General features: G+C 46.8%; 1 protein-coding gene and 1 long non-coding RNA gene across 2 annotated transcripts; one reads left to right on the plus strand and one right to left on the minus strand.

Moving 5' to 3' along the window:
* The first annotated feature begins 5,411 nt into the window (after positions 1–5,411).
* On the plus strand, positions 5,412–11,831 carry LOC136493036 (uncharacterized). The gene is made up of 3 exons (XR_010768285.1): positions 5,412–5,518; positions 11,300–11,485; positions 11,698–11,831. It is a non-coding gene; the product is annotated as an uncharacterized lncRNA (long non-coding RNA).
* Positions 11,559–14,030, minus strand: LOC136493035 (coleoptile phototropism protein 1-like). The gene is made up of 2 exons (XM_066489064.1): positions 13,571–14,030; positions 11,559–13,466 (listed from the first exon to the last, which is right to left on the minus strand). Exons 1-2 carry the CDS (start codon positions 13,711–13,713, stop codon positions 11,699–11,701), a joined length of 1,911 nt encoding a protein of 636 aa, XP_066345161.1. The 5' UTR covers positions 13,714–14,030; the 3' UTR covers positions 11,559–11,698.
* Positions 14,031–15,762: the final 1,732 nt, after the last annotated feature.

The raw sequence follows: 15,762 nt of genomic DNA on the forward strand, positions 1-15,762 counted from the left end.
AGAGTAGCAAAGTGTGCATCCACCCTTCTCATTAGTCTTGTTGTGGTCAAGTGAGAGTTTGTGCTTGTTACTCTTAGTGATCGCCATCACCTAGATGGCTTGGTGGTGATTGGGAGCTTGGTGATCATCCGGCGGAGCTTGTGTATGACCCAACTCAAGTTGTGAGCGGTTATGGGTGATTCACCACGATGGAGTGTTGAAGAATCAATCCATAGAGAGCACTTGATCCTTGCACGGATCAAGGGGGAGCTACACCCTTGTGCGGGTGCTCCAACGAGGACTAGTGGAGAGTGGTGACTCTCCGATACCTTGGCAAAACATCATCGTGTTCCTCCTTCTCTCTTTACTTTAAGCATTTACTTTGAGCAATTCAATTCTTGTCTTTACATTCATAGAATTGCCATGCTAGAGTAGGATTGGAATATAGGTTGCTAAACTTTTGTGCGTTAGAACAATAGAAACACTTTCTAGGCACAAGGGGTGAAGTGGGCTAACCATAGGGTTCAATTATTATAAAGAATTTTAGAATTAGCCCAATTCAACCCCCCCCCTCTTGGGCATCTTATCCTTTCAAGGTGATAGGAGTTGGATGAAACCGTTGGTGCATATTTCTTATCTTGTCCACTATATATAAATACCTAAACCCTTACTAGTATGAGTAGGACGTTCTATGCTTAGCCATGCTTAGACCGGTAGAAGTGGATCATTTTCTTGTCACCTGTAATATAGGTGGATACCTGGTCACGGTTGGCTATATTTGCTATCATGGGAAATAACCATGTGATGATGAATAAATGGAGACTGGACGGGACCTGGTGATTGAGAGGCAACAAGGCATGGAGGCCTTGTGTGCATGTTTTATCCTATTTGTGTCGATTAAGGACCGCATCATTGTTGGTCTTAGGTCATGTTGAATGCATGCCTCTCACTTAGCTGATCAGATAACTCATTTCGACAGCGAAGCCAGGTAGCTCAACTCAGGTCGAGCCTCGTTTTGTCAAAGTGCGCACACTAGAGGTAGTAAGGATGTGCAGAGAGCTAGTGTGAGGCCAAGGGCAGGTTAGAGTCTTGATCGACCTAGCATCCGGTAGTGTCCCTAAGGGTGCAGTGCTGATCGAACCCACAAAATGTGCACCTGAGTTGTACCAAAGGTGACCTAAGTCTACCGTGGTTGGTAGACCTGGTTTTATGTTAGGAATACTGCCCAGCTGGTTGCAATCGATTTGAATCGTTGTCTCTCTCGGATAGTGAGAACTTGACCGGACTTCCTTCTATCATAGTAACATTAGATGGAACATGATGGTTATGATGATTATATGATAAACCGGATATGGTTAATATTGGTATGCTTAATAATCAAGTGATTGCTCTAGAATAGGTGCAAAGCTAGTCATGATAAGCTTCACTAAACTTGATGCTAAAACTTGACTAAAAAATTGAAAGTAAGGACTCATGATAGTAATGCTCTTTCGCAAAGTTATACTATCCAACCAACTCCACTAAATAAGCCTTGTGTTTTCTTAAGAGTCTTTTTATTTCTCTCCTGTCGGGTAAGTCTAGCTGAGTACATTCGAGTACTCAGGTTTTATCCCACCATGTTGCAAGTGAAGTTCTCGGCCTGCGGAAGATGGTGGTTAACCGCTGGTGGGCTCGATGACTCTATATAGTGTTCTCATCTATATGCTTTTATCAGATGATGTCACTTATGCTAGCAATTGAAAGCTCTGGTTTGGTTTTGGTAACTTGATGAAACCCTAAGTGATAACCTAGTTTATCAAAGTGATTATGAGATAGGTAGCATTATTCCAAGTGGTGAAGCAACGGTGAAGATCATGATGATGGTGATGCCATGGTGATGATCAAGTGCTTAGACATGGAAAAGAAGAAAAAGAAAAATAAAAATCTCAAGGCAAAGGTGAAATTGATAGGAGCTTTTCGATTTAGTGATCGAGGCACTTAGCGAGTGTGATCACATTTAGGATCGATAGCCATACTATTAAGAGGGGTGAAACTCATATCGAAATACGGTTATCAAAGTGTCACTTGATGCTCTAACTTATTGTATATGCATTTAGGATCTAGTGGAGTGCTAACACCCTTGAAAACATTTGTGAAAATATGCTAAAATATGTGCACAAGGTGATACACTTTGTGGTTGGCACATTTGAGCAAGGGTGAAGAAGTTGGTGAAGTGAAGGAGGTGATAGTCAATGAAAAACAGTGACCGAACACCGGTCACATGGTGACCGGACTTGGGGGAGCAGCGTCCGGTCATTTTATAAAATCAGTGGTGTGCTCGGGCTACTCTCGACCTGAGACCGGATGCAGGTAATCGAACTCTAGCTGAACATTGTTCAGTGTTCGGTCCTACTGATGTGGCGGTGTGCAGAGAAGAGGAGGAGGAGCGGACGCACCAGCGCGTCTGGTCAAAAAAACCCGGCTCTGGTGCCTTACTGGAAACGACCAGACTATAGTGATGGAGCGTCCGATCACTTTGAGCAGTGCATCCGGTCGCAACTTAACATGTGGCGCAAAGCAGACTAGCCGTTAAGATTGGGTGCTCATCATTTGAGGCTAATGACACGTCATGAGCATCGGGCGACCGGACGCTGGGGTCCTATGTCTGGTCAACCTGATTGGCACGTCCGGGCAGCCCGTGTTTCACTAGACAGAGGAACCAACGACTCTATTCATGGGGGCTCTCTATTTAAGCCCCATGTCCGGCTCAAGCTCACTCTCTTAGCCATTTGCGTTGACATAGCAACCTTGTAAGCTTAGCCAAAGCCCTCCCACTCATCTCTATCATTGATTCATCATCTTTGTGAGATTGAGAGTGAATCCAAGTGCATTGCTTGAGTGTTTGCATCTAGAGACACTTGGTGTTCATATTTCGCTGTGAGATTCGCTTGTTACTCTTGGTGGTTGCCGCTACCTAGACGGCTTGGAGCAATGAGGATCGTCGAGCGGAGGTTGATGATTGTCTCCGGCTCCGATCATGGTGATTGTGAGGGGTTCTTGACCTTTCCCCGACGGAGAGCCAAAAGGTACTCTAGTGCATTGCTCGTGGCTTGTGTGATACTCATCTTGTGTTGGTTGTGCGGCACCCTATTGAGGGTTTGGCGTGTGATATCAATTAGCTCGTGAACCTTCAAGTGATTAAATCACCACAACGAGGACTAGCTGGCCGACAAGCAAGTGAACCTCAGTAAAAAAACATTGTGTCATCATTTGATTCTGAGGTGATTGTTCTTCATTAGTATTCATTCTTGTGATTGATTGGTTCATTTCTCGACTCGATGGTATAACCATCTTGCTGTCTCTTTTTATATTACTGCAAACTAGTTATCAAGCTCTTTAGTATAGCTAGTCGTGAGAGCTTGTTAGTTTGGTTAGTGTGACTCTTTAGTTAACCTTTGAGAGCACACTAACTTAGTGTAGTGATATAGCCATTGTGTGGATAGAGACTATAAAAATTAGAATTGTGGTAGGTGGCTTATATTTTTAGTAGGCTAGCGCAACCCTCGCTTCGCCTCATATTTGTTTAACCGGTTTGTTAAATGTTGTTGTAGAAATTTCTAATAGGCTATTCACCCCCCTCTAGCCATTAGGACCTTTCAGCAATGCATTTGGAGCTTATATTATTGTAATCATTTGAAAGCTATGTTGTTTTCACTAATCAGTTTTGAAACCCAAACTTGTACTATTCTTTGTGAACCCATTTGTATTATTGTTTCCGCTGCAACTCAGTGTATGTGATGTGTATTTGCTTAATCATGCAATCTTGGTTGTGATGTTGATTTACCGAGGTCCTTCGTGACACTCGGCGGACTATCGGGTTTATATAAATGAAGGTATGCGCATGTTAGCGTATTAGCGGGGATAGCCATACTTGATCTTGTATAAATTGGTCGGTTCTGTCACACCTCGCTTCCTAGGCTTGTGCACTACCAGCCTAATAGGGTTGTTTTCCTTTACCTTCATTCTTTCATTGTTTCTCAAAATAAAAAAAGACGGTGACATTCCCAACTAGCATGACCGTCGCGACGTTTCCTACCACTCGATCGCCACTCCCTTCTCCAGCGGCAACCACCACTGCTTCCTCTGCCCCGGGGCCCTCGCTCGCCTACACGATGCTAGGCTACGCTGCTAGAGTCGGGCCTACCACTTGCCCCTGCCCTCATCATCGGAGCTGGCGACGGCGTCCTCCTCGCCACCTCCTCCTATGGCTAGAGACCACGAGGGCATCGTGTCCATGTCGTACTTCGTGCTTGCATGGAGACTCCACGTGCCTTGGTGCCCCCAGCGGAAGAAGCTTGTGGCAGCCAAGCCCGTGGTGCTCTAAGCTCTAGCACCTCCTAGTCCCAGTTTACCCATCAATGCGGTTATCAAGTTCCTCAACGCGCCTGACATGGTGGCCGCTCCCACTAGAGTGTCACGCCTGACATGTTGCAAGCGTATGTTCAAGGTGTTTCAGATATTTCAGAGGTATGTTGCAAGTGTTTTGTATGGATGATGCGAAAGTAGATTGAGATGTTGCAAAGTGTTCCAGAGGCATGTTGCAAGTTTTTTAAAGGCATGTTGCAAACGTTTGTTCAAAATGTTTCATCTGTTTTAGACGTATGTTGCAAGCATTTTTTTATCTGACTATTGCATATGTTTTACACATATGTTGCAAGAGTATGTTCAAAATGTTTCGGTTCTTTGAGTCTTATGTTGCAATTAGTGTTTTCATGTTGCAAGTTACAAGTGATTTATCTGGATGTTGCATATGTTTCACACACATGTTGCAAGTGTATGTTTTAAAATGTTTTATCTGCTTCAGACGTATGTTGTATTCAAATGTTTCATGTTGCAAGTGTTTCGTATTTTAGAGGTATATTTAGAGAGTCATTAGGGCACGGCCCGGATGCCGTGGGAAGGGGCGCGGCGAGCCACGGGCTGACAGATGGGGCACGTGATGCGCCTGGGGTCCTACAAATGGTGCGTGCTCATCCTCATCTAGCTCCCAGATCCCACTCGCGCGAAGAGATAGGAGGCAGGTCAGGGGGGAAGGAGCAGCGAGCTTGGGACAGGGTGAGGCATAGGGGGGCGGAGTACGTGTGCAGGGCAAGACGAGGTAGACGGAAAATGACTGCAGCAATAGGGTGGAAGTGCGGCGCGTATCTGGCCGTTCGGTCCGACAAAATTATATTCCATCTAAGTCCGGGCGCCACCAATTCCATAGAATTTTTTCCCCCAGCGAAGTGTGCCGGATGGAAACTTGCAAAGTTTGGAATGAGCAGTGGCCGTCGTTTGACCCGTGGGCTTTAAACTTCGAAAGTTTAGAATGGGCTTGGCGCATTTTTCTGTGCAGTTCCGGCCCATAAAATGCTTTTTCTCTGTCCGCGGCTCCCTCACGTTTCGTCTTCAGCCCATCCCCACCTGCACTGCATGTCCAGCGGGCGGCGGCGAAGGACGGAAGGAGGAACGAGACGACGGCAGGTGGGTAAGCTGCAAGCAGGAGAAGACCAGTGACTCAGTGAGTACCTCGCGCCCCGATCCATTGCCATCACAATCTGGTTCACGTTCGTCATTCAGTTTTGGTCCTGCCAATTTCCGGCGTGGTATGATAACGCCATTCATCCCTGTCTGATTTTGTTCGTTAAGTTGGGAGTGGATCTCTGGCTGCTAGCCTGGGTTTATCGATGGCTAGGGATGCGTGTGGCGGCTAGCACCACTGAATGTTGTGTTATTGTGTTGCGACTTTATTGAGAGAAAAAAAATTACCGGCGCTAAGCTGCCACTTCGTGCCTCCTGTGTCTCTAATCACACCTGAGAGGGCCTAACTCATTGCGAAATTCCTCGGCCTGTTCGTCTGATCCCAAAATCAAAGGGAGGGATTGGAGAGGGTTGAGGGGGATTTTGACTTGTAGGGGATTCAATCGCCCTCAATCCCTTCCAATCTCCTTTGTTTTGGCATCAAACGAACAAGGCCTTAAAATGTGTTTTTATTGCAAATTATGACCCTCTCAGGAAAGATTGAAATGGGTGTGCCCCTTATCGTTAGACCCATGAACAGCAACAGCCAAGAATTTGTAAAGTGCTCTCCAATAATGTTTTAAAAAGTTGAGGACATCTCAGGAAAGTTTGATATCATATCCATGGTGTTTGGCTATGCATCTTACAGAAATATGACATATGACCCCCGATGCTGTATGAGCAAAGAGAGGTTTGAATGGCGATGCCGTCAGAGTGAAAGGGTATCTCAACATATGCCTAAAGTGCTGGACAAGATTAAAATCATGACGCAGAGGATGCGAACTCACATCGTGGATGATCCTGAAGGCCTCAATGGGAAAAAAATATGAGGAAAATGTCCTCTATGGATGTGGACGCAGCCTCCCATTCTCTCTTAGTCTCTTGGAACACCTCTGACGACTCCGGTTAGTCTCCCACACACCTACATTTGTCCTAGGAATCTTATAAAACAGCACAGAACTTGCACTGATGGTGTGGAGAATCATACGTCTTTGTGATATTACAAGTCTCCCTTTCATAGCATTTCTTACTTGCACCATCATCAACAACACAACAACAACAAAGCATTTAACTCCCAAACAAGTTGGGGTAGGCTAGAATTGAAACCCAACAGAAGCAATCAAGGTTCAGGCACATGAATAGCTGTCTTCCAAGCACTCCTATCTAAGGCTAAGTCTTTGGGTATATTCCATCCTTTCAAGTCTCCTTTTATTGCCTCTACCCAAGTCAACTTCGGTCTTCCTCTGCCTCTCTTCACGTTACTATCCTGACTTAGGATTCCACTACGCACCGGTGCATCTGGAGGTCTCCGTTGCACATGTCCAAACCATCTCAATCGGTGTTGGACAAGCTTTTCTTCAATTGGCGCTACCCCTAATCTCTCACGTATATCATCGTTCCGAACTCGATCCCTTCTTGTATGACCGCAAATCCAACGCAACATACGCATTTCCGCGACACTTAGCTGTTGAATATGTCGTTTTTTCGTAGGCCAACATTCTGCACCATACAACATAGCAGGTCTAATCGCCGTCCTATAAAACTTGTCTTTTAGCTTCTGTGGCACCCTTTTGTCACAAAGGACACCAGACGCTTGCCGCCACTTCATCCACCCTGCTTTGATTCTATGGCTAACATCTTCATCAATATCCCCGTCCCTCTGTAGCATTGATCCTAAATATCGAAAGGTATCCTTCCTAGGCACTACTTGACCTTCCAAACTAAAATCTTCCTCCTCCCGAGTAGTAGTGCCGAAGTCACATCTCATATACTCAGTTTTAGTTCTACTAAGTCTAAAACCTTTGGACTCCAAAGTCTCCCGCCATAACTCCAGTTTCTGATTCACTCCTGTCCGGCTTTCATCAACTAGCACTACATCGTCCGCGAAAAGCATACACCAAGGGATGTCCCCTTGTATGTCCCTTGTGACCTCATCCATCACTAAAGCAAATAAATAAGGGCTCAAAGCTGACCCTTGATGTAGTCCTATCCTAATCGGGAAGTCATCCGTGTCTCCATCACTTGTTCAAACTCTAGTCACAACATTGCTGTACATGTCCTTAATGAGCCCGACGTACTTCGTTGGGACTTTATGTTTGTCCAACACCCACCACATAATATTCCTTGGTATTTTATCATAAGCCTTCTCCAAGTCAATAAAAACCATGTGTAGGTCCTTCTTCTTCTTCCTATACCGCTCCATAACTTGTCTTATTAAGAAAATGGCTTCCATGGTTGACCTTCCGGGCATGAAACCAAATTGGTTCATAGAGACCCGCGTTATTGCTCTCAAGCGATGCTCGATAACTCTCTCCCATAGCTTCATAGTATGGCTCTTCAACTTAATTCCTCGGTAATTTGTACAACTTTGAATATCCCCTTTATTCTTGTAGATCGGTACCAATATACTTCTCCTCCACTCATCAGGCATCTTGTTCGATCGAAAAATATGGTTGAACAGCTTGGTTAACCATACTACAGCTATGTCTCCGATGCATCTCCACACCTCGATTGGGATACCATCCGGTCCCATCGCCTTACCTCCTTTCATCCTTTTCAACGCCTCTCTGACATCAGATTCTTGGATTCTCCGCACAAAGCGTCTATTGGTGTCATCAAAAGAGTCATCCAACTGAAAGGTTGTGTCCATATTCTCACCATTGAACAATTTGTCAAAATACTCTTGCCATCGATGTCGGATCTCATCCTCCTTTACCAAGAGATGCTCCCTTTCATCCTTAGTGCACTTAACTTGGTTGAAGTCCCGTGTCTTTCTCTCACGAACCCTAGCCATCCTATAAATGTCCTTCTCTCCTTTCTTCGTACTCAAATGTTGGTAAAGATCCTCGTACGCTCTACCCTTTGCCACACTTACAGCTCGCTTTGTAGTCTTCTTTGCCATCTTATACTTCTCTATGTTGTCCACACTCCTGTCATGGTACAAGCGTCTATAGCATTCTTTCTTCTCCTTAATAGCCCTTTGGACTTCCTCGTTCCACCACCAAGTATCTTTAGCCTCACGTCCCCTTCCTTTGGTTACTCCACACACCTCTGAGGCTACCTTCCGAATGTTGGTTGCCATCTTGTCCCACATATTGTTTATGTCGTCTTCTTCCTTCCAAGAGCCCCCTTTGATAACCCTTTCCCTAAATACCTCTGACGTCTCCCCTTTCAGTTTCCACCACTTTGTTCTTTCAATCTTAGCTTGTTTATCCCTACGGGCACGCATCTGAAAACGAAAATCTGCCACCAAAAGCTTATGTTGAGAAACAATACACTCTCCTGGTATTACCTTGCAATCCAAGCATGCTCGTTTGTCCTTTCTTCTTGCGAGGACAAAGTCAATCTGACTACAGTGTTGTCCGCTACTGAAGGTCACTAGATGAGATTCTCTCTTTCTAAAGAAAGTGTTGGCTATCATCAGGTCAAAAGCTACCGCGAAGTCTAGAGCTTCCTCCCCCTCCTGATTCCTACTACCATACCCAAAACCTTCATGAACTGCCTCGAAACCTACGCTTGTAGTACCTACATGCCCATTAAGATCTCCTCCGATAAAAAGCTTCTCACTACTAGGTATAGCTCTAACCAGGCCATCTAAGTCTTCCCAGAACTGTCTCTTAGCACTCTCGTCGAGGCCTACTTGGGGGGCATACGCACTAATTACGTTCAAGACCATATCACCAACGACAAGCTTGACTAAGATAATCCTATCTCCTTGCCTTCTCACTCCCACCACACCATTCTTAGGCTCTTATCAATCAAAACTCCTACTCCATTTCTATTCGCGACTGTCCCTGTATACCAAAGCTTGAAACCTGTACTGTCCACCTCCTTCGTCTTCTAACCCTTCCATTTAGTCTCTTGAACGCATAATATATTTACACGCCTCCTAGTCGCGGTATCAACTAATTCTCTTAACTTACCTGTAAGTGACCCTACATTCCAACTAACTAAACGGATCCTAGTTGGTTCGACTAGCTTCCTTACCCTTCGCACCCGTCGACTCTGATGCGAAGACCCTTGCTCATTTTTCACTACACCCGGGCGCCGATGTAGCGCGCCACTAAGGAAGCGACGACCCGATCCTTGGTTACTTGACACCATGCCCAGATCACGACACGGCGCGTCACAGGGGTGACGACCCGGCCCTTGCCCATTTAACACCATACCCGGGTTCCGATATGGCGCGTCGCTAAGAGGGTTACGCCCCAACGATTTTCTTTCGGGTTTCATCTCCATTTAAGTGGCTAAGTTTTTACGTTGGCTCGCCACGCCTAACACAACCCTCCTTCTTTACCAGGGCTTGGGACCTGCTATGCTGGGACACCAAAGGCGCCCCACCATAGGCGGAGTTTTACTTGCACCATCATATAGTACAAAAATATTTACAAGGCATGCTGTAGTCCAATTGGATTTATTTGCAGTTAAGCCTCTAACCTGCATATAGTTGTGACAAGAGCTACTTCTACGTTTCAGCGTGTTGTGAATTTGTGCCTTTTTATACAGTATTTCCTAGTGTTGCAGAGCTCACCACCAGAGCTCGTTTGAGATCACATTTTTGTGGTACCAAATTTTGCTATGATCTTGTTTATTCCCTTCCTATTTCATTATTTTCTTTTCTTACCCATTGTCACGGGCAGACACTGTTATGAATTCTACTTACGGTTTCATCAGATTATAGGTCGCCATGTAGGTACACTGGTTAACCAGTTGGTACCATTGTTATAATAAATTACTTGAATAAATTTTGCAATTAATTCAAAAGGGTGCTTGCAGGTTGCTCTCCATGGGCCATTTGGATAATGTCTAAGGTTTATAACCTCGAAATAAATGAAAACTGATAGGACAACGACTGGTTTCCTTTGAGTTAATTGAGTTAAAATTATTAGGAAGCGGTGCATCGTTGTTTCTGGTTGTATTGGCTCAACTGAAGGATGTCTTAATAATTCATAAGTATATGTCGTTGGTTCTTATTTTCATCTTGAGTTTACCTTGATAACTGGAATTGTGTGCCCCAGTTATTTGTTTCTCCCATTTACCACCTCAAAACTTGGTGCAGTGATCTAGGAAGGACAAACATAGCACTAAACAATCCACGGTCTGCCACAAATAAATTATTCCTTTCTTAGGTCACAAACTAAGATGGATGGAGTATGTGTTTTCATTGGTAACCTAAAACATTCAAATTGTGCTGCTTATCTCAGGCTATAAATTCGTGCAGTTAATAGCTAATACCATAAATCTATTACCGGTAAACATGGCATCTTCTTGATTCGGCTCTTCCTGTTTGTGGTTCAATTTTTTATGGGATTTTAATTGACTGATAATGATTTTATTTGCATCAGATGGCTGGCTTTTTTTCATTAAAATAGTTTTCTGCCTTTTCTGTCACATGTCTTCAGTGGTTATGTCTGTATTGTCTGAAAATAATGCCCTGTTCTACTCTGCTTCCGGTAGTTCTTCACCCATTATATTATGCCAGAAATATTCAAATGCCTCATGCTGCTGTGCTACTCGGAATCTTTCCTCCATTATCTGATATTTAATAATCTTAAAGGTAACCATGTTTGAGTGGGTTGCATTTTGCTCTATGTTGCGACTGTGGTTCTGTTGTATTACTGTTATTATCAACATTTCTTGTGTGAAATCTGTGTCATCACTGGTCACTGGGGGTCTTGTTTCATAATCAGGGACCAATTTTCCAATTGCTTCGTAACCTTGGCTGATGATTCAACACGACACGTGAACTGAAACAATTTGAATTCTTTCTGTTCTGTTTCAGAACTCTGTTTTATACGAGCAGCTAATGAAGAGGCTTTGGCTGGCATGGAGTCTGCGGGATCGGAGTATTGGAAGTTCAAACGCGCTACGAAGAACAAGAGGTTCATGGTAGCCGGAAGTGCTACTGCAGGATTTGCCGTTTGACTTGCCACCGGGGTCCAAGTTAGCCTTTGGCATATAATGACAGGTCGGTCTGCAACACCGTAAACTAAATTTAATAACTACTGCATACAAACTCTAAAAAAATTCATATCATTTACGAAAAGAAAGAAATGTCTTGTTAACAAAAAACAATACAAATCATAAACAATTTTTAAGTATCTTCCATTCTATAATTTTTCCATATATAAATATGATATCGTCTATTACAACCACAAACACGTGCTACTTCTTGTTCAGCTCACGAGGCGGAGTTTCTCCTCCGCCGAGGTTCCCTGCTCCCTGTCTCGCCGGGTGCCGCCGTCACTACCGGCTGCTCCACCTGAATCCTGCCGAGTTTCCCGAGCTTCTTCCACCCGCTGGCCCACCCCGACACGTTCTGTTGCTTCGCCGCCACGGACGGCGGCAGCATGCGCTCCAGCTGCCCTTGCAGAAGCTCCACCTCGCGCTGCAGCTCCATGTGCTTTGCGTTCACGCCCTCCACCTCCAGCCTCAGCGCGTTGACGTCGTCCTCCTTCTTGCCCACCCTGCCGAGCGCGCCGGCCATCTTTGCCTGCTCCGACAGCAACACTTGCACCACGACGCGGAGCGGCAGCCGCTCGTTCTGCGCCGCGTGCGTACGCACCTCCCGTGACAGTTTCCCGCAGTCCACCGCGCGGCACAGCCGCTTCCGCTCGTGCTCGGTCACCGCCGGATGCGCCTTCAGGTACGAGTCGACGGCGCGGTACAGCCCGTCGTGGCACACGCGTGCCGACTCCGGCAGCGACTCGGCCAGGGCCTGGAACTTGCCCAGGGCGAGGTTCCGGTCCCGGGACACCTCGGAGAGGTAGCTGTCGATGAGGCCTGCCACACGCAGCGCTTTGGAATTGGAGTTGTGTTGCTGTTCCTGCTTCTCCTTCCCGCGGCCGGACTGCTCCTGCACCACGAACTGCTCCACCAGCCGCTGCACAAGGTCGACGTCGTAAGCGGCTTCGGAGCGGGCGTAGGGGTACGAAGGCACCAGGATGTCGGGCAGCGCCGCCTGGTCGAGCTGCATACCCACGTGCTTCTCCACCTCCGTGACCAGCGCCGGCGCCGCCTTGAGGACGACGGCCAGGCGGAGCAGCCGGAGGAGCAAGCTGCAGGAGACGCAGTCCTTTTGCCGGGGGATGATGCTGATCAGGCTCTCGATGATCCTCCGCTGCTCACTAGCCGTCTCGGCCGTCGGGGTGTTAGTGTTATCGGCCTCGCTGGCGATGACCATTTGGAGCACACCAACGCCGCCACGTGACGCTGGGCTCTGCTTGTTGATGAGGCCAGCGGAGGAGAGCCATTTGGAGGCATAGCGTGTGATGGCGACCCCGATGAGGTCGGGCCGCATGCCTCTGGCCTGGACGGCGGTGACGACGCGCACGAAGTGATCGATCCTCAGCACACAGACGTCATCCACCCACCAGTCGGCCGGCGGGCTGCCGCTGTCGCCCGTCGACGTGCCGGCGGCCCTGGGCGTCTTGGGCGACGTCCTGCCAACGTAGGCCCAGCGCACGGCCCTCGGGCTGGTGCACGCCTTCTCCGCGACGGACTCGCTGCAGCGGCGCACGAGCTGGAGGTCGTCGGCCCAGGGGGAGAGGCCCTCGCAGGCGCGGAGGACGACGACGGAGTCCCGCCACGAGGACGCCACCACGTAGGTCAGGAACGCCTCCGCGCGGAAGGCGAGGTTGCCCTCCTCCATCTCCTCCGTCATCTCCAGGTACTCGGCGGCGCAGCGTAGCACGGCGACGTTGGCGGCCGTGATGTCCACCACCACGCCGTAGCAGAACTTGGCGGCCAGCTCGAACGCGCCGTGGCCGCCCGGAAGGTCCGGCAGCTCGAGCACGGTGACGGCGTCGGTGCCGTGCAGGGCCGACGCATCGTCGACGAGCCGGGCCAGGCGGGCGCTACGGGTGACCATCGGGTGCTTGTGGACGTGGAAGTTGACGCCGCCCACCGTAACGAGCAGATCACTTGGGATATCACTGCTAGCGTACCGGCTGAAACAAACAAGAACAGAGCTCGATGTCAAAGACACAAAGTACAGTTCCATCACTTGGCATGCACTTCTTTTCGTTCAGATGTACTGGGAGCTAGTAGTTACCATGACTGATCCCTGCGCACGAAGCCGTCCGTCTTGGCCGCCCCGCCATGGTCGTGCTGCACCTGCACGTCGCCGGCGCTGACCGGGACGAGCCCGCGCTCGGCTACATGGTTCTCCCTCTCCATAGCTCCCCACGGATTCATGTGTCAGTCTGCTCTGTGCGATTCCTTTTTTTTTCTATATATAAATTGTATCTGCTCAATGGATGGCATATTTATAAGCTTCCATCCACAAGGCTGCAGATGTCTGGGATGGAATTGCTATAATCACTTCCTTGCATCTTAAGATCCAGGAAATTGCTACGAATGAGTCGTAGGACTTCATTACGATTGATTGAGTACGCAGTATGCTTCTGACTTGTTCTGACTCTTGATGACCAACCTGATGTTTCTGGTGGTACCTCAGCCGTTACGACTAGTCGTGTTTGTTGCAAGGTTTGGCCAAAACGTCTACCACTACGTTGGATATGATTTCCAGAGATGGCTAATAGGTATTTGTAGAGGCGATTCGGCCAACCGCCTCTACCATACCATCTCTATAAATTATGTATTTGTAGAGGCGGTTTCCAGACTGCCCCTACAAATCGATTTGTAGAGGCGGCTGGTGTTATCAGCCGTCCCTATAAAATCGATTTGTAGGAGCGGCTACAGTATCAGCCGCTCCTATAATACCTATTTATAGGGGCGGCTACATTACCAACCGCTCTTATGGTATATTTTTCCGCAAAAAAAAATTCAAATTACCAACACATGCTCCCCAAATCATCCTGTGACGAGTAAAATACATGATCAAGTATCCTGACAAACTTGACTGTAATATTGTGGCCTAAACAAAATTATTTAGCCAAAAGTTTCTAAACATCTTCTATAGTACAAGAATCACAATAATAACAAACAGACTCATATTATGACAACAAAACATATATCTATATCACAAAAAAGACCCAGGGCTCATTCGGCTGGTGTAAAAACCAGCCAAAATTCACTGCTCACGGCTGGTTTTTACTGTTCACGCTCTCACAAGTTCCTCCAGATTCCTATAAATTCCTCCCAGCGAACAGGACTCAAGCAACTGCTGGTGGTGCAGCGGCCGGTCGTGGGTTCGAGCTCTGCTCGACCCATGATTTCCCACCGGGGTTTTTCCCCATTTTAACAGGGCCTCTCTCGCGTGGAGCTACAAAGGGATTACGACGCGCCCGTCGTCTACGGAGCCGTGGATGGTTTCGGTGATCTCTTCAAGGACGCGATCTTGGAATCTAGGTGTAGTTGTAGGATCTGTTTGTGTACTTGAGGTGTGCGTGGGTGTGAGTGTGTGTGGTGTTGGTGTGTGTTTCTGGTCATGAACAGATACTACAGTTGTACCTAGATGAGAGGCGCAAAACAAAAAATAGAGGTAGTATGTGTAGTACAAGTAGATATATCTAACATGTAATAAATTGACAGAAGGTCACAAGTTTCTTCTCATTTCATCAAGAACTAATAATTCAAACATTGAAATAAGCCTGGAGATGCAGCAAGTGCAGGTCGGCTTTGAAGGATATCGCACGGCTGAGCTCCGCTATTGCATCGTTCTCCTTGTGGCTATGCATCAGCACCGTGCAAATCAAAACCAAAACAATGTTTTTACCAGATTTATATGCTGTGCAGAGCAATACATGAAAGACATGAAAAAGATGTATCATTGTCTAACACGTTATTCATCTTAGCACTTTCACAAAGACATGAGTACATGACATGAATAAGGAGTACTTTCACAGGTATGAGAGTTTTCACAAAGATGAGGTTGTTACGCCTGTGCATATTTTTATCCTAGCACAGGGTGGCTCTAAGTTTAACATAATCTACTTGATTCTCGGTTGCTGCACTAGTCAAAGTGGTGCAGGGTTCAAAACTTGTGACCAATTTATGTTAAGAAGAGAAATTATGCAAAGTGATACAATCCAGGAAAAAAAGTGTTTGCAGCGATAGTCCAATGACCAAAAGGCTACACCTCAAGATCTCAAGTCGCTTGCAAGCTGATAACAGCCGGTGTTGGTAACTATGACATTGATTGGCTAAAGTTTATAATATGAATCAGGAAATTACAATAGGCATCAGATCCTATGATAAACAGACCACTGAGTTGTACAATAGCAACCACACAGAGAGCAATACAATTAATGACTTTGTGCATTCTCAGCTAACGCAGAGGTC

Source organism: Miscanthus floridulus, chromosome 11 (assembly GCF_019320115.1).
Source record: "Miscanthus floridulus cultivar M001 chromosome 11, ASM1932011v1, whole genome shotgun sequence".
Lineage (NCBI taxonomy): Eukaryota > Viridiplantae > Streptophyta > Magnoliopsida > Poales > Poaceae > Miscanthus > Miscanthus floridulus.

Bases quoted from the DNA above. Each gene is read 5' to 3' on its own strand.
- LOC136493035 (XM_066489064.1), bottom strand. From the start codon at position 13,713: ATGAATCCGTGGGGAGCTATGGAGAGGGAGAACCATGTAGCCGAGCGC. The intron at 13,467-13,570 runs GTAACTACTAGC...TGTTTGTTTCAG, and splicing joins GTGCGCAGGGATCAGTCATG to CCGGTACGCTAGCAGTGATA.